Source organism: Oxyura jamaicensis, chromosome 1 (genome assembly GCF_011077185.1).
Source record: "Oxyura jamaicensis isolate SHBP4307 breed ruddy duck chromosome 1, BPBGC_Ojam_1.0, whole genome shotgun sequence".
Classification (NCBI taxonomy): domain Eukaryota; kingdom Metazoa; phylum Chordata; class Aves; order Anseriformes; family Anatidae; genus Oxyura; species Oxyura jamaicensis.
The window spans coordinates 166,044,022-166,070,564 of NC_048893.1; the positions used below are offsets into that span (position 1 = coordinate 166,044,022).

The 26,543-nt window shown below is 33.9% G+C and overlaps 1 protein-coding gene across 6 annotated transcripts in view; it reads left to right on the top strand.

Moving 5' to 3' along the window:
- PCDH9 (protocadherin 9) overlaps positions 1–26,543 on the top strand; it is a 699,850-nt gene that overhangs the window by 493,136 nt on the left and 180,171 nt on the right. For 2 of the 6 annotated variants that reach the window (XM_035321058.1, XM_035321013.1), the window contains one exon: positions 10,284–10,441. The exons of 2 other annotated variants lie outside the window; for them this stretch is intronic. In XM_035321058.1, the coding sequence (XP_035176949.1) occupies positions 10,284–10,378 (95 nt within the window). In that variant the 3' untranslated portion in view covers positions 10,379–10,441. Of the gene's footprint in view, positions 1–10,283; positions 10,444–26,543 lie in introns of those variants that run through there. 2 more of the 6 variants (XM_035321003.1, XM_035321067.1) reach the window with 2 other exon arrangements.

Below are 26,543 nucleotides of genomic sequence, written 5' to 3' on the forward strand. Positions count from 1 at the left end.
AAAGTATCAGCCTATCCTTTTCCTGCTCCTGGAGTATTTTCCTGTATTAATGGCTTTCACTGTGTGTGGAAATCTGGAAAACAGAGAGGAAGAGTAATAGAAGGAACTAGCAATATGTGGCACAAATATTGTGTCACAATATGTGGTACAAATGCTTTGAACCAACTAATAAGTGAGGAGAACCAGTGCAATCTTCCCTGAGTGCAGAGAAGATGCATCAATTGTAGAAAAGACTTTATGTAATGTATCTACTTGGATCATAAATGGGGCAACCCATTGGCAGCAGTTCCAGTCTTATTACATATGGATGATCAAGCTTAGTATGAGTCTTGGGCTGAATTCAGCCTGTAGACAGGTTTGGTGCATGAGGGAGAGCAATAAAGTAAACATGATGGAAATAGTCAGTAGAAAGAAGAAACCCAAATCATAATGATTACTTTGAAGCCATGATTACACTAGGCCACAGAGTCCACATATGTATAAGAGAATACATATACACCAATTCAAAGGGACAAAGCAAAATCAAATAATTTCAGAGTTCACATAACCAGGAGAATCTGGACTAAGTATGGAAAAGTACACCTTAGAGCTTGTATGAACTAGCTAGAGATAGGAATTAAGTGCAAAATTGCACAAATCAAAGATGCAAACTGAAGAGATAGGATTCAGAACAGAAAATGAGAACCAAGACCTCAGTAGGCAGAAAATTACAAAACAGTGTACAGCTTTAAAAGACGCTTATGTAGCTGTCACTTGGAGGCATACAACTGTTCATAAGGCATAGAGCAGGTATCCTATGTGCGTGGCGTTTGGGTACTGTCAGCCTGGGGAATGATTGTTCCTTCCACACTTCTGTCTGCAGGCAGAAAATCACTTGCTAGATGGCCAAATGCAAAACAGTTTGGATATACGGAATTGCACTGCTTTCTTGGCTGCTTCAACTATTTCAGTTCTAGCCACATCATACTCCTCTATGGGCTTCAATACACTAAAGAGCACCAGTGAGGATGAAAGAGACTGTGGATGTTCACTACTCCCTCTGTAAGCATCTTTTCTAGGAAAAAAAAAAAAAGAAACCTTTGCAGTCAGTGTAGAAACCTGCTAAAAAGGTCAGCAGTAGAATTTGAAATCATCCAACGCCCTTTTTTGGTTGTTTATAGTTGGAGAGAGGAGAAAAGAATATAAGTCATCAAACTGCAATTACATTAAGGAACAATTTGATAAAAATTTAACATGGGAAACCTTTAGGTTTTCATTCATTTACTTGATTCTGCATACCTTCACTTGGGAAAGGTCAAAATTATTAAGCCATCACCTTATAATTGTGTAATTCTGCTCCTCTTTGCTTTGCTTGTTTGTTTTGATTTTTATGTTACTTTTTCTCTGGTTTAGTTTCATGTTTGTTCTTCTCCATTTAATTAAATCAAATCCCTAAAGCTTATTCATTTGATTCATATCATAAAGTCTTTTGATGATTTGCCCCTAAACTGATACCTTAGTGAGCACCAGCAAAAAGTTACTGAAAATTATATATATGTTTTCAAAGAGCCAAAAGTCTGACTCTGTAAAAAACAAACAAACAAACAAACAAACAAAACAACTCTCTTTTTAAAAAAAAAAAAAATATCTTTTTTTTTTTTTAAAAAAAAAAAAAACCACCAAAAACAAAAACAGTAAGTCACCCACTACTCTACAACTCAAGCGGAACGCCCAATCTTAGTAAAATATGAAAGCAATCTCCTACTGCTAGAACAGGCTGCTTCTATTTCGGTTGCTATGGAGCTTTACAAGTAATCAAAATGCAGACTTGAGCTGTGACACACTGCACTTCACATGTTCCATTGAGAGAGACTAGGGACCCCAACTCAATGAAACATGTATAGAAGGATGATATATATTCCTATATTTACAAACCCTAAGCTTCAAGCCAAAATGAAAGTTAACCTTAAAAAAAGCAGTTGCATTGAATTTTCATACCATGGGCAATATATTTTTATGATTGTAAAACAAATTTAATACGAGTTCAGTGAAACCAGTCCAAACAGTGCTTACAGTGTTTGTTTCATAGTGAGACTTAGTTACAGAAGATCAAATATTTAAGAAAAAATGATGCAAGCATGCATAATTATGTGCTTTTATGTTATTTGTATGATTAGATGCAAATTTTTCAGTCCTTCTTCATGTTCTTCATGTAACAGCAAGTTTCCATTGAAGTTTTCTTTTTCTTCATAAATGTAAAGATTTTTTTTTTTTTTTAAATTTTGCAAGTACTTATGTGTGTGTATATTTTTTTTCTGTTTGATTTCATTTTGTTGAATCTTTTTGACTTGATATTTTACTTTGAATTTTGGTTATCAATTTAAGGCAAAAGATTGGTAGAAAGATTTTTTGAAGGATGCGAATGCTAGACGTAACATACTTGGTATTTATTACTTCTCTATAGCCATGTTCTTGAAAGTTAACCAAAAATATGGGTAAAGAGTAAATGGAACATGAAAATAGGGAGGATATGTATCATTTTTAAATATAAAAATTGTTTCCTAAAGAGTGATTTTACAGTATGTCAAGAGGGAATGGTTTAGTTGTTCCTGAACATGTGCTTTATATATTTAAATGTAATTCAAATTAGAATTTTGTCATCTTATGTAAGCTTATAAGAAATACATCTTGGAATTATTCATTTATTCTCTGTATGTTTTTCATTAACCCTGTTTTATCAACTAGTGAATGATTTGAAAACACTCTGAGCAGTAGTACTGTTCAGTAAATTAGATCTTTCTCTGACGTTTTGTGTAAGTATTTAGAAATGTAATCAAAGCTATCTAAGATGAGGAAAACCTGAACAAAGAAAAATAATTAAGAAGCAAAAGGAGACTTTGTAGTAATAAAGTGCTTTTTTATTGAATATTTTCCTAATAAAGAATATCCTTATTTTAATTATATGTAGTAAGTCTTTCTGATAACCATGTTACATTTGCCTTGCATTTTTATTTGTATTTTTTATTTCTATAGTTCTTTTTCTCCAAGTACTTAATGCCACTCAAGAAAGTAAAATTGAAAAGGAGTTAGCCTGTGGCAAAGTAATTGATGCCCCTTTAGGTTTGCCCCATGAGAATGCTCAGATAATAGCTCAAATCCCCTTTATTTAGGTCTCACAGTTTTACTTGTCAATATGTAATTATGATTCCAAAGCACAACAGATTAATCCACAGTTATAATGTGGCTTCAGCCATGTAGAATGGGATAGAAACACCCAAGGCTGATAAAAGGGATTGTCCCATTAGTGCTTAAAAAAAATAAAAAATAAAAAAAAATAAAAAAATCCCTGGGGACTGGGACTACACTTGTTTAAATCAGTTCAACAATCTGAAACAAGAAACCTTTAAAGATGCCCTAACTAATGCAATCTAAAATAATTGGAATCTTAATTTTGATTGCTCTCAGTAAATTTGCAAAGCAATGGTGTATTTTTTTACATAGTTTTTGTTTATTTTTCTTTAATAGTTGTTGGCAATATCTTCCCAGGCAGACTGGCTAAATAACTATCAGCAGATGACTTTTTTGTCACATCAAAGTATTTTCTGTTACAGCTTGTAATTGATTTTTTTTACAGTTTTATGATGGTTTAACATTAGTATGGATTATCAGTACCAGTGCAAATTCCCTCATAGGGGATGAGTTAAGGTAATACCTCTTTTATTAATATATTTTTAACAGCTCCTCAGACAACATGGAAAATGTTCTTGCTTTCTCATTTGTTACTGATCTATCTTCACTGGCCAGACTGGATCTCTTTAATCCTAGCACAGACAAATTACCTAAACTAAAGGTAACTCCAACTAAACCACTACTTTTTATGCAAGGAATTCAAAACCTTCTTATAGGAGGAAAATTCCTGCTATTACCGACTGCATAATTTGAATACCAATGACAAATATCAGTCACACACTTAAAAAAAAAAAAAAAAAAAAAAAAAAAAAAAGAATATATGTCATTAAAATTACCTTCAAAGAGGTTGGTTTATATTTATGTTTTGGCCTCATTGAGATTGACTCACAAACTCAGTGGTCTTTAGGCAACTTGACAAGCAACAAATCCACATAGCAAACAGTTGGTTAGCAGAATATGCTCAAGGGAAGTCCATCAGACTGCAAATGGAATTCTGCTAGGCATATCCAACTCTCATTTGACTAACCTACATTAAAACCAAACAAACCGTCACCTTCTAGCTCAATAAATTCACATGAATAAATGCTCGAGTGTTTATGGTTTTCACTTTAATGTTTTAAATTACCATCTGAAGACAATGCTATACCTTTCATAGATTTTACTAATTTGATGATACCTCATGAGAGTTTTACAGTTCTTCATACCCTACAAGCTCCTATGATACTCAGAAGAGTGGAGGATGATTTCAGACCTGCTGCCACTGATATCAAACAGTAATTACATACATCAGCTAAAACATGTATAAAATAACAGAGATGAAATGCATCTGTGCTACATTTTAATGGAATAAATCTTTATGAAGGCTAAAAAAATATACTGTTATTATTTCCTGTTAAAAAATTAGTTTTATTTATGGATTAGATTGTTTCGATGGATAAGTTAAAATACTAGAACCAGAGCCTTTTTTTTTTTTTTTTTCCTAGTGGCTTTCTAGTAATTAAAAGAATCATATAAACAATTAGTTAAACTGGGTATTACTGTGCTCTTTGCTTGAATAAAAATGTTTTCTATTTCTTAATATTCCATAAGAACTTTTAGAAATCTCATATTGTGTTTAATTTGTTGCATTTTCCCTGTCTATGCAACTCACTAGTCTTCATTTATATGAATATAATTTCATATACACTGAAGACAGAATGATTTTGAGAGTCAAGGAAATGGAGAAACATATCCTTTTAAAGTACAGATCTAATAATATGTTGCCAAATTTGATTTTATTATTATTTTTTCTTTTTAAAGCACTTAGTTTTCTTAAACGAAGTACAATAAACATCATACTACGTTTGTTGCTTTGGTAATGGCTTGATTCATGTGGCATATAAAAGCCTGTAGTTCTGTTACTTGGTAGCCGTATCACTTGCTATGAAGTGTATCACCGTGAATTGTAAGTTCACTTTAATAAATTGTACTATATTGTACTATATCTCCTTCCCAGGTCTTCTAAAATACTATATTTATGCATATCCTTCATACATTGTCTTTAAGTTCCCTACTCCATTTTCCCTGCTTTTGAAAGAAATGACATATTCTAATGTTTTAATAATGGGGTGTTTCATTTGATTAGGAAGAAAAAGTTACATTAAGGCTATTTGCAGAAAAATAGACAATTGGAATTAGGCCTCAAATACAATGTTAATAATAATCAATTTTAAAGGATGTTATTTCTCACATAGAATAGAACCATGTTTGAAGGAAATTTATATTATCTTCATGATATGATAAAAGTGAAATTTGAATCTGGGAAGAAAATGTACTTCAGTACAGTTTTCATCAGCAATTCTCAATCTTTTGAAAGAGATAATAACTATCAGTATTCAAATAACTGTGTGATCACATTACGGATATTTACTTAAAAGGTTTTATAACCTTTTCTTAAGAAATATAAGAAATACACATTTCAAGAGAATTCTGGTTTAAAATATCATGTTATATTGCATGGATTGGATTCCCATAAAATTCTTAATTTTTGACCAGAAAGCTATCAAGTTTTTTCTTGTACAACTAGTGCTTCATAAACCATTTACAGCTTAAACTTCCTCTGAGTGCTCAGTTACCCTGCTCAAGATTTTTACATTATCTTGCTAGGGATCTCCATTAGTATTACCCTTCTCAAAATGACCACCTTCTGAAGTTTGTATTTTCAGATAGTTCCTTCTACTGTTATCTCTCTAAAATAATGTAATTGGTAACATAATTACAACACAATTGAATTTTTATTATTACTGCCCTTGTAAGCATTCCATAACTAACATGCCAATGTACTTGAATAGTAGATTAGATCTTTCTGTTCTTGAGGTATAACAAAAATGAAAAGGATCTATTCACAACTTGTAAAATAAGCCATAAAAAACTGATTTAATCTCATTTTTACTCTCTGTACAGTTCCTTTCTTGGAGCACCAACCAATATTAAATGCCTAATTTGTTTAAGAAATCGAGTAGTGTGCACTGCAGTTAATTTACTTTGGAACAATTACTAAAAGGAACTTAGAAGTGAATACTACTACTCTGTCCTTTTGCTGGGGGCACACAAAGGGGCTGTGAGTGACAGTGTGCTTAGTGGTGGTGAGAGGTTTCAGTCTGTACTCAGAAGTGGTTCCCCTTAAAACCAGAGGGTGCACAGGAACACAACTACCTGCCAAGTAACCAGTCCTGCCAATGTGTATGCACCAGAAATGTCTCATGGTAGCTGCCTCAGTAAAGGTGATTTTAGAGTAAAATGTGAAGCATTACCAAGTTATGTTAAGTCTAAATACTTCTGTTGTCAGTGTTTTTGGTTTATTTGTTTGTTTGTTGAGGAAAGACTTTTGCAGATGTCTGATCTTATGTAGCGGTTGTGTTACCTGAATTATCTTTTCTGTTACTTTAAGACATCTAAACATCAGGTATTTGATTCAGTCAGAGGTCTGATGCCTCTAAGAGCATGGAAAAAAACAGATGGTCTGTTTGTACTATGTATAAGTTTTTTCTTTCAACATTATAGTTTACATGGGGACTTTTACATTAAATAGTAAAAGCTCCTTTTCCACTGCCTTCAGGTGTTTTCTGTACCACTGTCTTATTGACAGATTTTGCTGTAATCCCTAACACAAAATTAAAATCGACCTGTAAACTGAAACAAGTGTTAAACACTCAATTCACCCTTCCTTTATAACAATACAAAAATTCCTTTCTAAGTACTTCAACATTTTTTTTTATTTTTTTTTTTGAATGTTGAAACTCTTTTAACATTAAACTGAGAATATAGCTAGGCAAAATTAATTTATAATGTGGAAACTTCTTAGCTAATGTCTATCTAGTATTTAATTCTGGGTGTGGTGGTTTTCATACTGATAGCTAGCTAAACTCAACCACGCTGCTCTCTCACTCCCCCTCAAAAGGGGGAAAAAAGGGCTCAAGAGCTGAGATAGGGACAGGGAGATCACTCAGTAGTTACTGACACAGACAAAAAAGATTCAGCATAAGGGAGATTAATGTAATTTATTACCTATTACTAACAGGCTAAAGCACTGAGAAACTAAAAGCAAACCAAAACCACCATCCTCTCCTTCTACCTCCTCCCCCCAGGCAGCATAGGGGAACAGGGAATGGGGGCTGCAGTCAGTCCCTAATGCTTTTTGTCTCCACTGCTCCTTCACAGTCACTCTCTGCCCCTGCTCCATGTGGGGTCCCTCCCTTGGGATGCCGTCCTGCAGCGGCTGCCCACAGGCTGCAGCTCTTCAAGAACTGTTCCCACATGGCTCCATACCACGGGGTCCATCTGTCAGGAGCAAACTGCCCCAGCATGGGTCCCCCATGGGTGGCAGCTTCCCCCAGACACCCTGCTCCTGTGTGGGCTTCTCTCCATGGGCTGCAGCTCCAGCCAGGGACCTGCTCCTGCAGGGGCTCTCCATGGACCGCAGCCTCCTCCAGGCCACATTCACCTGCTCCACTGGGGGCTCCTCCAGGGGCTGCAGCATGGAGATCTGCTCCATGTGGGACCCATGGGCTGCAGGGGGACAGCCTGCTCCACCAGGAGCCTCTCCACAGGCCACAGGGGAACTTGTGCTGCGTGCCTGGAGCACCTCCTGCCCACCTTCTGCACTGACCTTGGTGTCTGCAGGACTGGTTCTCTCTACATTTTCTTAGTCTTCTCTCTGAGCTGCTGTTGCACAACCATTTTTGCCCTTTCTTAAATATGTTCTCACAGAGGTCCAACCAGTGTGGTTAATAGGCTTAGCTCCAGCCAGCAGCAAGTCCCAGCCTTTGGAGCCGGCTGAAGGTGGCTCTTGTCTAACATGGGGCACCTTCTGAGCTCTTCTCATAGAGGCTACCCCTGCAGCACCCCTGACTACAAAGCTTTGCCACATAAGCCCGATACAGTGGGAGAGAATGAGGAAAACCTCTTGATTCACAACATTGAAATACGCTTCTGCTACTATAGTAGCTACAATATATAAAATTCATAATTTCTAATTATCAGACTCTTTTCTCTAGGAAACAATACAGAAATAACTTCACAATATAGTCTCTGCTGCCAGTCAAAACTTCTGTTAAACACAGCTGAATTCTCTTAGAAATCCACATGAACTATTTAGCCCATGATCAAAGTACTTGTATTCTTCCCATAGAAAAGTGTCTTTAATTTCTCATTTTTAAGAGCAGCTTTAAACTGTTTCTTTACTGCTTTTAATGTTTTAAATTCATTTTTTTCCAGCAATGCTTTTACCTATTTTAACCCTATTTAAGTGTTACGCACTCTGTGCTCTCTGATTAACCTCTGTATATCCATATTTGTACTATTTAAAAGTCAAGAATGGGAGATGCGTCCAGGGTAGAAAAAAAGTGATTCAATATGTGACACTTCTCTGTAAGCTCTGAAATGTGAACAGACAGACCTATGCTGCAGAAAGGTCCACGAAGATGGGGCATATCTGAGGCAGTTATTTCTGCTGTACAAAGGAACAACCTCTCAAGAGAATATAGCATTTTGTGGCATCCCAGCTTCATGAATTTGAAGGTGGTTGAGCAAGTCAGACCTACCTAGTTTGCCATTTGGAGATGGCGATATAGCAAAAAGACAAAATGTAGAAGTACAGATTATTTAAAATTATTTTCAATCTCCGAGATATTTGGTGTAGTAGAATAATACCATGGCTAAAAATACAAGATGTAGCTTCTTTAATGTTTCTTTTAGTCACAAGTAAAACAACAAACAAGCAAAAAAACGTTCCTGCCTGCTGCTCTTCTGCTTACAGTAGAACTGTGTTTTTGCAGCTCTAATTAAAATTCTCAGAACTGAGTCATACTTTTAAACATTGACTTATTTTTCATAATGCATTTTATGCACAAGGTTTTCTTTGAATACATACCATGTATGTTTGTTGGCTGTGGCATATTCTATTTGTGTACAGAAAAGTATATACGATTATGGACACTTACTTACATTTGAGCAAATATCAGCTTTTATATCAGTGATTGATTCAGACTGAGTGAAACTTCTGAGAAATCCACAGCAGAACACCATTACTGAATAACTTTTTTGTTGTTGTTGTTTTGTTTAAATTGGAATATGGCTTTTTTGTTGTTGTTGTTATTCAGATAATTCAGTTATGAAATATTAGTCCCAGCAACAATAAAATAAATGCTTGAGTAAAACAAAACTTTTTATATAATCTCTGAGAATCACCATTATGTAATAATACATCTAATGACTCTCATGATTTAAAATGTTAAATTATAAGAAAATGACTACTTAATGAAATCCAGATGGAAGCGTTTTGTCTCACTGGGATTTTCTCCCATTCCATCTGGTATGTCACCAAACTGTTCTACCACTTTCAATTTATAAAAGGTGTTTAGAGTAATATAGTGAGTTTAATTTAGTAAACTGCCTAAAGGAAGCTGATCTAATCCAGCGGAAAAAGTCTCCCAATATTTTACATTTTGTTTGATATTTAGTTCAGAAAAGAAGTTGAGCTTCTGAATCTTCTGTAAAGTATTTAAAAAAGCTATATGTAGATTCCAAACACTCATTCTTCTCGTGTAAAATCTTACCAGATTCATATGTTTCAGTGTGGCTTTTGTTCCCTCTTAGCCTCTCAGTTTCTGATACAGATAATAATAAAACTGAATAGAGCAAGTATTAGATCCAGCAAAGGCTGTAATTGTATCCAATTGCCTGTAATTTGTATTCAGTTATCCCTCAGCCTTAAGTTTTGGATTAAAAGCTTTTCTCTGGGAATAAATAAATAAATTAAATAAATTAATTAAATAAATAAATTAAACTTGGTTTCTTTCCCTCCTCTCTACTCAACACTTATCAGTACTCTTTTAATAAAAAATGATGCAGGTAGGCCCAAAATTCTATTTCTAAATACCCACCAATATTTTGATATCAGTCTTTAAAAAGGGAAGCATTGCTGCTTTAGTTATATGATAGCAATATCAACCTAATAATTAAAATACACGCCCTGTGGAAGTTTTGACGGTTAGTCATCACTTCAACTTGAATACAGGAAGAAAAGCTTTCTGTATGGAAAGGAAATCTAATCCAGTGTTCTTTCTTGTTATTAGAGTCAAAAGAAGGATTAAAAGACAAGTTGGTCACATTTGCTGCCAGGTATGAGTATTTTTGTATTCTCAAGTACAGAAGTATGTTGCATTCTTAAATTTACAGCATTATTTTTCAATGGCATCAGAATTAAGACTGCATTTTAGTAAAGCAAAGAACAACTATAATGATGAAAACAATGTATAATGTGGTTTGGCCCTTTTTTTATAAAAAAAAAAAAAAAAAAAATTGAGGCATGTTTTATGTTATTATCTCCAGTTGCTGTGGATTGAACAAGTAATAAAAGGAAGTTACATCTTGTATATTCTAGCATTATTATTTTTGGTGTTTCAAAAAGCCATTAAAATTCCGAGTCCTTTGTTCCTGTCATCCTTCTAGTACTACTTAGTACTAGAAACATTAAAATTAAATGAAAACATTAAAAATGAAAAAATTAAAAAAAGAATTTCACAGAAATTGTTATTAAAAAATTCCAGTGGGATTCACCTTCTCTTTGTCAGTGGTCCTTAACTTCCTTTTTAGCAAAGCATTCCAGTTGCACAAGTTCAGATTATATTCCTTTCACCAGCAGCAATTTACTCTCCTTAGGAAAACTTTTCTAGAACATCTGAAACAAAGTTTCATATCTCTTTAAAACATACTTCATTATAACAGTTTGTAGGCCCCAATGAGATATGATGAACTATAGTAATAATGTGGGTGAGTTGGTTATGAAAGCCAGAAAAGATTTACGATGAAAATAGTGTTTCAATCCTATGCAGAGAACAGTTGCAGCTCCAGAGGGCAATAGCTTGTTAGAACCTCGTTTTCTTTACTTTCAATTAAACTGGGTTGAGAAAAACATTTCAGATAATCCCATCTGGTGTACCGAGACAGAAGGAATATTCTGCATAGTTATGTAGTTTTGTATGATCATGGACAGGTTAACTTTCTAAAATGACCACTTAGCTTAATTTGCGTAAACAAAGAATGCAAAGTCAATTGTTTATATGTACGACAAATCCATTGCACAAGAGTGTTCCAGGGTACAGGTTATTTTTTTCTCCATCACTTAGTCCTATTAGAGTTGTCATTTTTGTGAAGTGTTATAGAAGCAGTTGCACTATTTTGTTCTTAAAGACTTTTACTTTTTCTTCTATTAAATTCAACTATTTTCTGTTCTAATTTATTCCCATTTTATGGCATATTGTTAGGGATTCATATATATAAAGATATGAGGGTCTATAAGAATTAAACATTCCATATATACTTAGATAGACAGACAGATTCACATGTATAAACATTTAATGGAAACTTAGCAGATTTGCATTCCAGGATAAACTAGATTTTCATCACCACAAAGACAGTGAGAATGTATGAAAACAATAAAGCTTAAAATAGGCATTTTCCTAATACTTTTAGTTTCCAATATCCATACTTATATTTTGCATTTAAATTATTTACTTGAAATTCATGACTTGAATAGTAATAATAAAGAGTTTTGATGTATTTAGGGAGTTCAATAATTACAGTTTCTTTGCCTAATTATAGAAAAAAACAAAACAAAACAAAACAAAGCAAACAAACAACAACAAAAAAACACCTTGACTAACCTGCATGAATTTTTGGTCTCATAACTTATGTATAGTACACAGATTTTTATTTTTTTTATTTTTTTTTATTTTTTAAAGTGTTACATATATATATGTATATATGTTAGAGAATGTTGCCTACTGAGATACACAGAGATACTACTGAGATACATTTTGGGGTGTTCTGCCCTCCACCCAGTTTCTGCAATAAAAGATATAACTTAGTAGTAAAATAAACATTTTAACTTATGTCTGTTTTAACTTATGTTAGAGTTGAATGGAATTCCAAAAAGGCAATGAATTAAAAGTGAACAAACAAACCAAACAAAACCAAACAAAACCAAACAACAACAAAAAAACCTTTTTTATTGGTTTCATTAGTTGTTCACTTACTCTACAGAAATGTCAGTGGGAAAACCTTTGTGACTGCAGGGACCACGAATGCAAAACACTGGTAGGAGTTGTTTCCTCCTTCTCTGATGATAAGGAATAATGCGATAGCATACAGTGTATGGTTTGTTTATTTAAATATATAATTTAAAATTTGTTGCTTTAAACTGATGGACCTGACAAATTTTGTAAATGACTATATGTTCACCCAACATTTGGATGTAGACTCACTTTTGTTACAGGAATAATTATTTGTGGTGGATGGACTGCTTTCTTTATCTGTGTAAAAAATATGTCTGTTTATTTCAGGATAAGGCACTCAAGGGGTTAACTAAGCATTGTTTCTGTGGTGAGAAAAATAATTGGTATTGATTAGCAGTTGGTGCAACATTGCTGGAAGGGTTATTAAAGCCCTAAAGTACAGTACAAATGATACTGAAAGCATCATGTACTCCCTAGGCTGTCCTATACCAAGCATTCCTGTGTTTGCAATGTCCTCCTGACTTTGCTTATGATTCTCTGGAGCTTTGTTACACTTAGTGATTTCAAATTCTAAAGAACATTTAATTAGTTAAATGGGGGGCAGGGTGAAGGGGAATTATCCAGATGTAGGGACTGCTGTCTTTCTCCTCAAACGAAACTTGAGAGCTTTTTCATTAAGAAAGAAAATATTAGAGAATTGGATGCTATATCCATATTTATTTTTTATGCAGCTTCACTATATGTGATAACCAAGTGACAGCAAGAGATGGAAAGTACGTTTCTTTCTTTCCTTGTGTAGCTATTTTATATTTTCAGTCAATGTACCCTTGCATTGAGCCAAGAATACACTCAACTTTGCATGTGATATCCTACTTAATCTACTCATATTTGTCACTTGTATTCTAATAAAATTGATTGTCATAAAATGCTTTAAAAGTTATGCTAAATATACAAGTGGCTCAAGGGAAACTTGTATTAAATTAGGACAGGTCTATATTGTGAGCTTAAATCTCTTTTCCCTAAGATTGGTGCTAACCCTTCTTTTCTGTATATCAAACTGAATATACTTGTCATGACAGTTCCTGGCTGTTTCAACAAAAATACAGTTTTAGGGCCTTATTTAGACACTTTTTAGTAGTGACAGTGTGGCTGGACCAGTCTTGTGCCTGGGTCTGCATCAAGCAAGACTTCTGCATTGCCTGGTGGTTGTCAGGTTGAAGGTTGTCAGAGGCTGAAGATAAGGAAACTGGGTAGGGGGTGGGGGGACAGGAATCTGGGTGACATTGCTTGGTCCATGGAAAGATCCCAAAGGAGGTTTCTAATTCCTGTGGCTTCTTCTGGATTACATTAGTTTAGAAAATTAGAAGCTGCAAAAAAATAAACTGCAATTTCACAGAAAGGTTTAGTGGTAGTTTTTAATACAAGTTCTCTAGAAGTAAGCAGTTGTAGTCTCCTGGTAGTATAATTGATCCTGTCTCAGTAAATTGTTTCCAAGACTTTGCACAACCAGCCACTAAAATGGACTCTTCTAGCTGAGCAAGCAGAGAAATGCTATGGCAAGGCACAGCATTTTATTTCTGCTATTTCTTAACTTCAGTGCATTATGTCACACAGTCTGCATGAAGAAGTTGGGATTAGAAAAGCATGCTTCAACATCTAGATTTTTAAAGTGTAAAAATGGTAACAGAATAATTATTTATTTATTTATTATTTATTATTTATTTAAACAAAAATTATTTATGTCCATATATATATGCATTGTTCCTATTTATAAAAAATAATGTCCTTTTCTCATCAGTATAGAACTGTGTATATTATTATTGTACTGTATATTATTATTGCTAATTAAAAAGTTCTTACATCTTCATTTTGTTGTAAGAACATAAAAATCTATCATAATTTTTTACTTAACCTAAATGAATTTTCATTGAGAATAAAACTTGTAAATGTGCTATTTAGGAGATACAGGGTAGAAGATTAACTTTTCCAGACAAATAAATATTACTCCATAATGCAATGCATCAGAAAATAGCTAAGTAAATTAATTCCTTCTTGCTAAACATGTTGGGAGGCACTTGACCAACTATAGAACATAAAACTAACTAGATAAACAGGTTCACTTGCAAAACAAAAACAAAACAAAACAAAACAAAAAAATCAAATCTACACTAAAAAGCTGCATTACCTGAAATTAAGTCCTTCCAAGTCACTTCCCTCAGGTAGGGAAGGCTTTTTGTGAAATAATATACCATTTTCCAAGTGATTGAAGTAGGAACATGTACTTGTTTCAAGAGCTGATCAGCTGTGCTAACTCAGACTGTATCTATACTCCATGATGAAAAAAACAGCTTCACAAAGACAGTAAGCCAAGTGTGTTAGTGCTTTTGTGGGGTTGCACTTGAGTTTTAAGTGACTATTAAAGGTAACACTTATTTTCAAAAGCTTACTTCAAAATAATACTGCTGGTTTTGACTTGATGGGTAAGGTGGTCATCCTCATCCTGTCATCTGAAGATATTATTTGAGTACTTAATGTTTATTTTTGCAAACACATTTTTTACTTGGTGGTGTACTACAATATCTTTATTATTATTATGGTATTATCTTTCAATTTTAAGGTAGAACGTGCCACAACATATGCAATAATTGCCAGATATTCACAGTCCATTGTGACTCAGGTATGAAAAATGCCCCTAGGGATCTTTTGAAAATTGTTTTAATCACTTACTTTTTCCTCCCGCCCCCTCTCTTCAACCCTACCATTTCCTATTCATTTAATGCAACTCAGTTTTCTAGGATTTTGCGAAGTTCCATGTATTTTAAAAGGAAGCCCAAATTAGAATCATAGAATCATAGAATTATAGAAATGTGGAATGGCTTGGGACCTTAAATATCATCTAACTCCAACCTCCCTGCCATAGGCAGGGATGCCACCCACTAGAGATCAGGTTGGCCAAGGCCCTATCCAACTTGGCCTTGAATGCCTCCAGGAATGGGGCATCCACAGCTTCTCTGGGTAACCTGTTCCAGTGCCTCAGTACCCTTACAGTGAAGAATTTCCTCAGTGAAGAAATATCATACTTTATAGATGATCAAACTAAAGTAATAAAAGACACTGATGTAAAATCTTGAAGGAACTTAGCAGTAACTTGAACATGTTGCCCACTTCACATCATATGGTGACTAACTAAACTGAGTACTGAGGCAGAGTAATTGGGAAAATATCTGGTAAACAAAGACACGGGTAATGATAAACTAATCAAATGTTTTTCTAAGTGACTCATCCAGCTTTACCTAAAAACCGATGAGCTGTCAAATCAAGCTAGTCATTATTAGGGGTTACTCAAGTAAGGCTCAAAAAAAGCAGTTCATTTTAATGTGTTCAGAATAAAATAGTATATTTTCTACCAATTGTTTGATCTGAAAAAACAAACAAACAAACAAACAAAAACAAACAACAAAGCAAGCATAAATATATATGCAACAATGCAGACATGCATCAAACCTGGATTCACATATTGCCATGAGACTAGTCCTGTAAAATTTCTTGAGAAAACTGCATCTTTAGTCCTGATGTTGGAACACTTGCACAGAACCCTTACTATTATCTTTGGTGAAAGCAGAATCAGACATATTAGTGTATTTATAAAACTACTCGTGTGTCCTCTTGACTTTAGTTCAGTGAATGACAGTTTTCAGGCCTGTAGTTCCTGTGGTCTGTTTGAAGTGACATGGAGGACAGTATTTTGCATTACTGCATAGAATTAAACAGAGTCTAGAAATTCATGTAAATAGATATGCTTGTTCTGGTTAATATGAGTTAGATATTGTACCACCTAAAACTTATGACTGATAGCAAGAGTTTACACAGTGTCCTTATAAAAGAGTATAAATCACTGTCACATCAGCTTGTGAGTGCCCTATGGGGAATGTTTTTGGCCAGATAAATATGAGAGGGTTGAGTGCACTATGTAAAGACAGAAAAAAAAAAAATGAAAATAAGTATTTCATTTTTTTTGAACCAAGAATTATCTTACAAGCAGAAAAATATTTGATTGTATTCCTCCACCATAGTAGGAATGCTACCAAAGATGGGTGTATCTTTTCATTATCAAGCACAGAATCACAGAATGACTGAAGTTGGAAGGGACATCTGGGGGTCATCTGGTCCAATCCCCCTGCTCAAACAGGGTGACCTACAGCAGGTTGCCCAGGACCTTGTCCAGACAACTTTTGAAAATCTCCAGAGGGAGACTCCCCACCTGTGGGCTAGATCCAGGAAATTAAAATTTCTCTTAGAGGGCACCTTGTTAAATTGTAGAAGCTGCACAATAAGTTATATGTCTTCTTCTTACAATTTTGAGTTTCCTTGCAAAATGTGCAGGTTACCTGAATGTGTTTAAGAGCTGTATGTAACAGAAATGAATAGTCAGGAAAGACATGAGACTAGCTGGTGGTGCAGAAACCTGTTAAAAGATTCAAAGAAAATCTGTTCTTTACTCCATCCTGTGAGTACAATGTCCTTTCTAACCCATCAGTCTTCAGAACCCTCCCTCAGGTTATTGCACCTTATTGATTTGTATGAAATAAAGAAATGCGTTAAGTTCTCCTTTGGAGCTTCTTAATGCTTTTCCTTCTTATAAAGTGAACTGCCCAACATCTTAACAGTAGTAAAAGTACTATAATTAAATTAAATCTCAATGAATGGTATTATAGCACAGAGAATTTTGCAAGACTTAATAGTTCATTTAGAATAGAAAAGTAAAAATATAAAAAATGTTTTTTTTTTTTTTTTTCCTTTTCACTTCTTATATTTATCCATCAGCAATATTACCTTAGATTCTTAGATTTCTGCATTTATTTTACAAACTACTTTGATTTTTGTGAGAGTTCTTTTGACACTTAAATGTAAAAAGAGAAATACATTTGAGCTTAGTTATTTGGAAAAATGTAGCCTGCTTACTAGGAAGTTGAAATGAAAATTTGAATGCCTGCATCTCTAATCAGTTATGTATTTACGACTAACCAACTCTGTGTGCTCTGTGGTCTTGGACATGTAATTTTTCATCTACAGTTTATTTTTTTTTTTTTTTTTTTTTTTTTTTTTATCTACTTAAGCTTTCTGCCTGATTTTTCTAGTTCAAATATATATCAATTTGATCAATTTGAACTTTTTCTTGTTAAATTGTAGAAGTGCGTGCTTTTGCTACAACTCTAATGGTACAACAAAAACAACAATAATAATAATAATAAAAAATAAATAAAAAGGCAAATATAAATTCCTAGCTTTATCTTCTAGTCTTTAAGTTTGTTTTGGAATAGAGATTTATGCCTGGAAAGCATAGACCAACTGTCTGTGAAAAGCTACTCTTACTCAGGAGTAAGTTGGATTACTGTGCACTCCAGAACTTGACAGCTGAGATTGCTAAATCCACAACTGTAATGGGCATATTCTTTATATACATTAAGTCTTTCTATAGTGATTTTTTTTTCTCTTTCTTTTCCATCTTGTGACTTCTGAAAGATGTGAAATGATTTAATCAAATAGATAGAAAGAAAGATAACAATTGTGATAAGCATGAAATGCAATGTAAGATGTAATTTTCCACCAATTTGTTGTCTGCCTTCAAAAGATATAGTTGAGTAAAGGCTGAGGTTGAAAATGATTAGTTTTGTTGCCTGTGTTTGCAGGGTGAATTGGGACACAACCTGAGCAAATATTTCTTGTAAAACTGTATTAAAGCAATTTCTAGATGAAACTAAGAAAGCAAGACATTTTGCTATTGGTGAACATATCTCAGGAGTTTAGTCAAAAGTATTAACAATTTTTGCATTAGTCTTAACTGTAGGAGATTTGGTCTTTTTGATTGAGAAAATAAGTGGCAAATTGTACATTCTTAAACAATATACTAATGAGATTTGTATAGGCTTCTGTAGTTTTAGATGAGTTTTATTATTGTGTCCCCTAAGATCTGTAAACCAGCTCTTAATCATTTGTGGAACAATCGTGTAAGTCATTACCAGTTCTTCTTATTGTTTCTTTTAATGGAGAAAATAATGTTGTGTAGTCTCTTTCTAGTGCTACAGTGAACACAATAAAATAAATAAGAAGTGTGATATTACCAGGTCAAGAAAGGGAGATTTTATATCCTTTAAATAATGTGAAGAAAGCAATGTTAATTCCCTTCTCAATCAAATGACTGAGTGATCGATCGATCGATCGATCTATCTATCTATTTATTCAAAAGGAGGGAATATTCCTCTCTGTTAATTTTTAAAATTTCAGAAAGCATAAGTAGAACCATTTTTACCCTTGTCCTTATTCTTCTATCTGAAAAGCCACAATTTCACGTTAAAGACGTGAGTCTTAAAGACAGTCCAAATATTGCTGGATCTTCTCCTGCTGCTGCCTAAGAAAGGTAAATGTGAGGCAGCACATGTGGTAGAGAAAATTCTACATTGTGGCTGGACTGGAAGAGCAGCAGTGACAGGGACAGCACCAGGATACCAAGTATTACTATTGTTATTTCACTGTTTTATGTTTGTGTCTTCTGATGTTTATCCAGCGCAGAAAGAAGATAAGGACAATTGAAGTGATGTGACCTATCACCTCATATGTACTGTGGCAGTTCTCTCTGTGTGCTATGGACCCAATCACTCCCTGGGTAGCATAACACATAATTTTCATTGACTTTGGTAGCAGTTGAACACAGGCAAGTAAGGGCAAGATTTGGTCTTTTGGCTGCTGTTATTTTGTGCTTGAAGATTGCAAAGGCAAATAAAGGTCTGTGTGATTCCCTTCCTTCTGAGTAAACTACTGTGTGAAAAAGACTAAAAAAAAAAAAAAAAAAAAAAAGTCATTATCAGTTTGAAACCTCAGCTTGTGTCACTGTAAAAAGAAGGAGAATATGAGCCAAGTTTTTCAAAATGTCAAGAATTATCTCTGCTTTGTCAGATTTGAGAGTGGCGTCATGGGGCTTAATTAGACATCGTGTAATAGAAAATGCAGGGGTGTCAGTCAGTAGTGAGTGTCTTTCACAGAGATATAAACATTCATGCTGCTACATTATTCCACATCTTTCCAGTGAGCTTGTGAATGACCTAAAATATAAAGAAAGATTATTCTACTATGAAATGTCAGTCTGATGTCTCAGGTATAAATCCTTCCTTATTTGTTTCTAAAAGATTTTTCAAAACCTACAAAAGGAATCTACTACAAGGATTAGGATTTTTAAATATAAAAGTTTGGAATTATTTATTTAACTGCATTTGTGCATGATTTGTGCAAATATTAATATATGTTGCATCCACTTAAAGTTTTTCATATACGTTTTGTTTGGCTTTTTTCCTACTTTATAGATACAGGTATCTGTAAAGCCTAGCTGGAGTTTCTGCGTGAGGGAAGTGAAGAAAGCACTGTCATTGCAACATTCACAAGTTTTCCTTTTGTTAGTTCATTAGAAGAAATGTCTGCTTAATGATCCCATCTCTAATTGTTTACACCTTTTAAACATCTGCTTCATGTGCAGAAATTCCTAGTTCTCACATTAGAGATAAATTATGCTTTTTAAAATATAACCTGCCAGCTTAGGGATATATATATATATATATAAACAAACCTGAGACATCTTTAACAGCCAATTTGATAACAACTGCCTTTTCCTCAATTTTCCAAATAGTATACTATGTTGTAACCTGTCACATTAGATTATATCCATCATGTAGCACTACAGCACCTGATTTGACATAATGGGATGTGAAGGCAAGTATTACATATGAAGAGAAGAAAAGATTTTCATAAATGTCAAGGATGCATTTGTGTGTTTATGTATCCTCACTTATCTTAATGCATAAAAGCCTCATTTTGCTCACATTAAGGGTTTAGCTTCAACCCACTATACCTAAGACACTTTGAGTTCAGAATAAAGCTGTGTCCTTAGCTCAGCTTACCACACTACAACACATTTCCATCTCTGTTAAGTAACATCACTCATTCTTTCACAGGCTTGTCTGTTGACATTTGAGTGATTTAAAGATACTTTACTTATGAAAAAAAAGTCTCAAATGATTTCTCTCCCCCCCCCCCCCATTTTTTTTTTTTTTTTTTCCCTTTGGATTATCTAGGTTTCTCTTGTATGTGTACTTATGATCAGGATCATTTTTCACCCCAAGGCAAAATTTGTGAGTTTTAGAAGTAATTCTCATTTATTTTCCTTCTTCATCTTTTTTTTTTTTTTTTTTTTTTTTTTTTTTCATGTAGTAGTAGACTAACAGAATAATTTATGTATGAAAGAATCTCTAGAGGTCATCTAGCCTTTTCTCTTCAAAACAAACAAACAAACAAACAAAACCCACAGCAAATAAATAAAACCAAACAAACTAAAAACCACAAACAAACAAAAAACCCACCTTATTTTAGAGTTAGATTTGGTAATATGACCTTAACTTTTAAAATACAAGCATTGTGTTACCACAGTTGGTGGCTTTGATAAAGATCATGTAACAGCATCCAAAGTTTTCATTATATAGATGGGCCTTTGCTTTCTTCTAACCTAGGGGCTTGTATTTGTGTGTTGTGCAAAATACTCATTTTGTTATGCCTAAGCAAATAACATTCCAACTAACATGGAGTAACAAAAGTAATTAAGAAAATTACACATGAAAGCAATGCACTTTGCCATCAAAAAAGAATAAGTTGTTTTATATGTAATAAATAAAAAGGGTGTTTTTTGTCCTAGTAATGACAGTAGGTCAAATCACAAAGTGAACTGGTCTTGCTTTTGTTCCTCAAATTCTGTTGTATAGAGAACTTAGAACTTACCTGAGTTTAAAGTCTTAGGTAAGGCTAAAGGAAAATGTTTCAGAGAGTTTACCAAAATTATATATTTCAATATACTCAAGTGAATCCCATCAAGTCTCACATACTAGTTCTACATCTATGAGCTCTAAGATAAATACTTTTTTAAAAAAAACTTTTCTTTTTTCTTTTTTCTTTTTTTCTTTTGTTTTTAAATAAATCTGAGGAAGAATGTTAACATCAAGTGCAAGTTTCAGAGTATGAGGAATTTGGCTGCTCTTCACATTATTAGGCAATAGGTATTCCCTACATCCTCTCCTTTCCACCTTCCTCTCACAAGCTACCCATTCTAATTTCAAGCTTTGATCCTCATCTGGTACTCATGAATAAAACAGGTCCAGGCAATACTAGTTTCATATATGAAACATAAGGAAAGTTTCATTGCTCATGGATAATGCAAATCCAAAAACTGACTGAAGTATAGAAGTATTTTTTATTATTATTATTTTTTAATTGCTTTTTGCTTTCAGATCAAAGCACGAGTACTACGGACTTGCCCAGTCCAAAATCCAATGACAAAACATTTTCATTTAATTGTTTTTGACTAGAAGAGAATTCCAGAAATAGAAAGAACAGAAACCACTAACCACTGTGGAAATTAATACCACGTTATTTATTTTTTTAAAATCATAATATAATAATTGCTTATGTAGTAATAAGATTTCTTCAGAAGAACAATATATGTAAGCATAGTTTTCTATGAATAGGGGGAGGATTATTGAAATTGATCTGTATTATTGAAAATGATCTGTAGTTTTGGTTTCTGGTGCATAGAACAATGACAGTCAATAAAAATAATAATTAAATAAATTATGTAAAGTATGTAAGATATAATTAAAGTATGTAAGATATTTTCCCTGCAAAACAGGAAGATTCTGAGTTTTAAATAGAGAATAAAGCATTACAAATGATTAAAACTCTATGGAAAAAATAACCAAATTATGGTAAATAGGAGACTTATTTCTAATTGAAATTGAAATTTTCTATATCAGTTCAGGCTGAACTTGACTTCCTACTGAAACCATCAATATGCATAAAAATCATATAATTGACCCTTGTTGGCTCAATTCAGCAGTACACTGAATTCAGCTTACTTATTCATCTTTACTTTTCTTATTTTCTTCAGCTTACTTATTTGTCTGTATTCAATCTGTATTTTTATCATGCTACAGACTATGTAGTTCTGCATCTTCTTCCAAGATGCATCTTCTTCCAAGGAACCAATTCCTTGTTCAGTTATTACCACTTCATTACTTTTTCTATTTCATATCATCCTTTTTTTCTGTCTATGTAGACTACATCTTTTGCAGGACTACCTTTCCTTCATTAAACTTAAATAACCACCATGAAGTTCAGGAAAAAATAATAATAAAAAAATTAAAAAGTAAAGTGAATTTATAACTGCGGTGTTAAACAGATTTTTTTCCCCAGTAAAACTAGTTTTTTACTTATGTTGAACTATTTTTATCTCTCTAGAAATTTGGCTTGGTGAGGTTTTGTTAGCAAGACAGATACAAAATTTTAGTGCCAGATGTGATTAGAATTGTTATGAGTTAATGACTTGTCATATACTATTTTGACAAATTCTGATGGACAAATTATATACACTTTTCACATACTGCCTGATAACTTTAGCAATCTAGAATAATGTGTCAGTGTTTCTATAATTTGATGTACCATTGATTTCCGCATTCCCTTGTGCCATTCCCTTAGGAAAAAACATTATGTAAAATGAGAAAATAGAAAGGAGGACTTTTTTTATTATTATTTTATTTTATTTTTTTCCCTGAAAACTCAGTCATATAAATTGTTTATAGCACTTCACTAAACTAGTTGCTGATTATAAAAGGCTTCCTTTACATTTCAACTTACTCTCTTCTTTGACATGGAAAATCGACTTTTCCTATTGTTTATGTTAGAGTTGGACTTCATGATCCTCATGGGTCCCTTCCAACCTGGGCATTCTATGATTCCATGATTCTATGTTCAAGAATGTATTCAAGACAAGCTACCAATACAATGTACAAGGAACCAAATATTCAATAAATAAATAAATGCACAACCTAGCCACTGTTTGTTTGTTTGTTTGTTTGTTTGTTTTGTTTTGTTTTTTAATGTCTATTTGCCAGCTAAAACAAAGACCATTTCCATTATCATGCAGTTGTTGCATTATCCTTGGACTATGCTTTTTTGCTAATGAGAGTTGTGATGGCAATTTTTATGGTTTTATTTTTACATGTTCTTCTATATTTCCCAAACAGAATGAATTAAAAAAGAAAGCATTATTGTTTTGAGAAAAACAAACAAACAAACAAACAAACAAAAAACTATTTGAAAGACATTTAGTTCTGAATCATAGAATCAAAGAACAGAATCATTAAATGCTCTGGGTTCAAAAAGGCCTTAGAGATCATCTGATTCCAAACTCCCTGCCTTCCACTAAACCAGATTGTTCAAAGCCCCATCCAACCTGGCCTTAAACACTTCCAGGAATGGGGCATCCACAACTTCTCTGGGCAACCTGTTCCAGTGCCTCACTGCCACCACAGTAAATCATTTCTTCCTTATTTCTAAATTTAATCTACCCTCTTTTAGTTTAAATCCATTGCTCCTTCTCCTATCACTACACTCCCTGACAAAGTCTCCACCAGCTTCCCTGTAGGCCCTCCTTAGGTACTGTAAGGCAACTATAAGGTCTCCCTGGAGCCTCCCCTTCTCCAGGCTGAATCTCTTTGAGAAAATTAAATTGTAAATGAGAGAATATTCTGATGACCCACCTATACACCAATATCAATAAATTTCCTTTATTTTTTAATGTTGCTATAATGTTGACTTATAACATAGCTATTCTTATTGTTACTAAACTCTTACAGTTTAGTAAAAGAACTAAGTGATTATAGAGAGTGAAGTGAGTCACAGCTCAAATTTTGGATAAAAGAAGATACTAAAAAAAAAAAAAGGATTAAGTATTATTATTATGGTTCTAATGGAAATATTTAAGCTGTGAGGCTTAGTTCGGTTTTTGTATCTGGTCTTTTAATTCTCATCTTTAAGTATACATATTAACAGCCTGAAAATATAGAAAGTAATGATGCAGATGTATTTGCAGATGACATATTTAACATCAAAGAAATGTTTGTTCAAGATCAAAGAAATCAAGAGAATTTTAGATATCTAAGGGAGCTGAAACAAGTAGTGAATGAAACTTAATACAATACATTCAAATTGTAGGAAAAAATAGACTATAGTGGGCTGCATCAGAAAAGGAATGGCCAGCAGGTCAAAGGAGGTGATTTTGACCCTCTACTCTGCCCTTGTGAGGCCTCACTGCATCCATGTCTGGGGCCCCCAGAACAAGAATAATGTGGACCTGTTAAAGCACGTACAGAGGATGGCTACAAAAAAAAAAAAAAATATCAGAGGGCTGGAGCACTTCTGAAGAAAGGCTGAAAGAGCTGGGGCTAATCAGCCTGAAGAAGAGAAGGTTCCAGGCTGACCATTTTGCAGCTTTTCAATACTAAATGGAAGTTTATAACAAAGATGGAGAGCAGTGTTTGCTCAGTCAGATATTGACAGGACAAGGGAGAATGATTTTTAATTAAAAGAGGGGAGATTTAGATAAGATTTTAGGAGGAAATTTTTACTGTAAGGGTGATGAAGCACTGGAACAGGTTGTCCAGGAGAAGCTGTGGATGCCCCATCCTTGGAGGTGTTAAAGACCAGGTTGGATGAGGCCCTGGGGCCATGGCAGGGGGTTTGGAGTCTGTGAGGTCCATTCCAACCCAAGAAGTTCTATGATTCTGTGATTATAGATTTAGTATTGTTTTTCATGTGCATATAAATGTATTGGGGAGCTCATTAGGACAGGATGTGGTTTAGATAGAAGATATATATATATACATATATATAAAGAAATCATAATGAAAATCAAATTTTAACTTTTAAAAAATGGTAGGCCACTATTTTGAAATGACTATTTCAAACTTAAAGTATTCTCTGTCTTTTAGGTTGAATAACCCTGGATCTGACTGACCTAGGTTTCCTCTTTCTTCCTCTGTCAGAGATGGGATATAGATCTTGGATCCATTCCAGAGTATCACTTCTCTCTTTGTTCTCAATGCACCATGCGTTTATAGTAAAGCTCAATTAATATCAAAGTAAACGCACGTTCCATGTAGTGAGGAGTGAGACATGGTCCTTTCTTCAGAAATGTAAAAGTGAAAAGAGGTGGAAATGAAAACAGGGAAACTATTTACAACAGAAAGTAAGTGATACAGGCAAAGATGTAGATGGCATTTATATGGAATTTAAGCTCTGGTAGAGGCACAGTATGGTAAATTCAACTTCAATTTAAGTTGATCTGGTCTTCAGTTGAATATGTAATCACTGTGTAAAGACACTTTCAGGTTTGAATCTTCTGTTTCCTTCCATATGGAGAAGGGAGAGTATTAAGTCAGGGTCTCAGTCTGTGGCAACATTATGTTCAAAGCTGATTCCTGGCCCCAAATTCAAGTTCACTTTTTTTGCCGATATGTTACCAGTATTTGCCATTGCATCAAAAATTAGCTTGCTTGAACCCTGTAACTAGTCTAAGTAGATTTGCCCAGGTCAGTCCCCAAGTTCACACTGTTCAGCTGGGAGAATTTGTCATCGCTAAATAGTTTAACTATCTGATATTTCAAACAGACCTCTGTATGATTGCCACATTTTCAGAAGATACTGTCTTGGCAGCTTTACAGTTTAGATTGTTCCAGGCATTTTTTATTTTATTTTATTTTATTTTATTTTATTTTATTTTATTTTATTTTATTTTATTTTATTATTTAATTAAATCTGCCACAAACTCATAGTCTGCAAAACTTTCATAAATATTTCTGATCAACCAATCTAATTGCAGTGCTAATCACTGCTATTGATTTCTGTGTCCTCTGAATTTTAATTTTGAGATTTATTCTGTTGTGAGCCTCTCGGTCACTGTCAAGGTAAACAATTAGGAGCTAATCTGCCTGTTGCTTAGCCATCAGTGTGTGCTGAAGAGACACTAGCTTCATAACAAGAGAACGGTTTCATCCTTCATGCACAGTTAAGAACTTGCAGATGACTTAGCTGATTGTTTGGGGCTCAATGGATGAAAGAGTCCATTAAATCATTAACCGTTAAGAGCCCATTAAATCATTAACTTTCTTTCTGAATATAAGTTTAGTAATAACATGATTACAGGGATCAGCGGCCAAGAACATCCATCCTATTTTTGCTGTACCAATACCAAAACTCGTACCAAAATTTGTTAGTCTTCCAATGACTTAGCAGGCCTTATACCAGGAAATGCTTTCCCTTCTTTTGATCCATCTTGAAATAGTCCAACATAAGGAAAGCTTTCTTTGCATAGGCAAAATATTTGTCCTTTCCAATGTGTTCATAGGGACATTATTGATGTCTCTAACAGAAAAATTTGAGGACTGA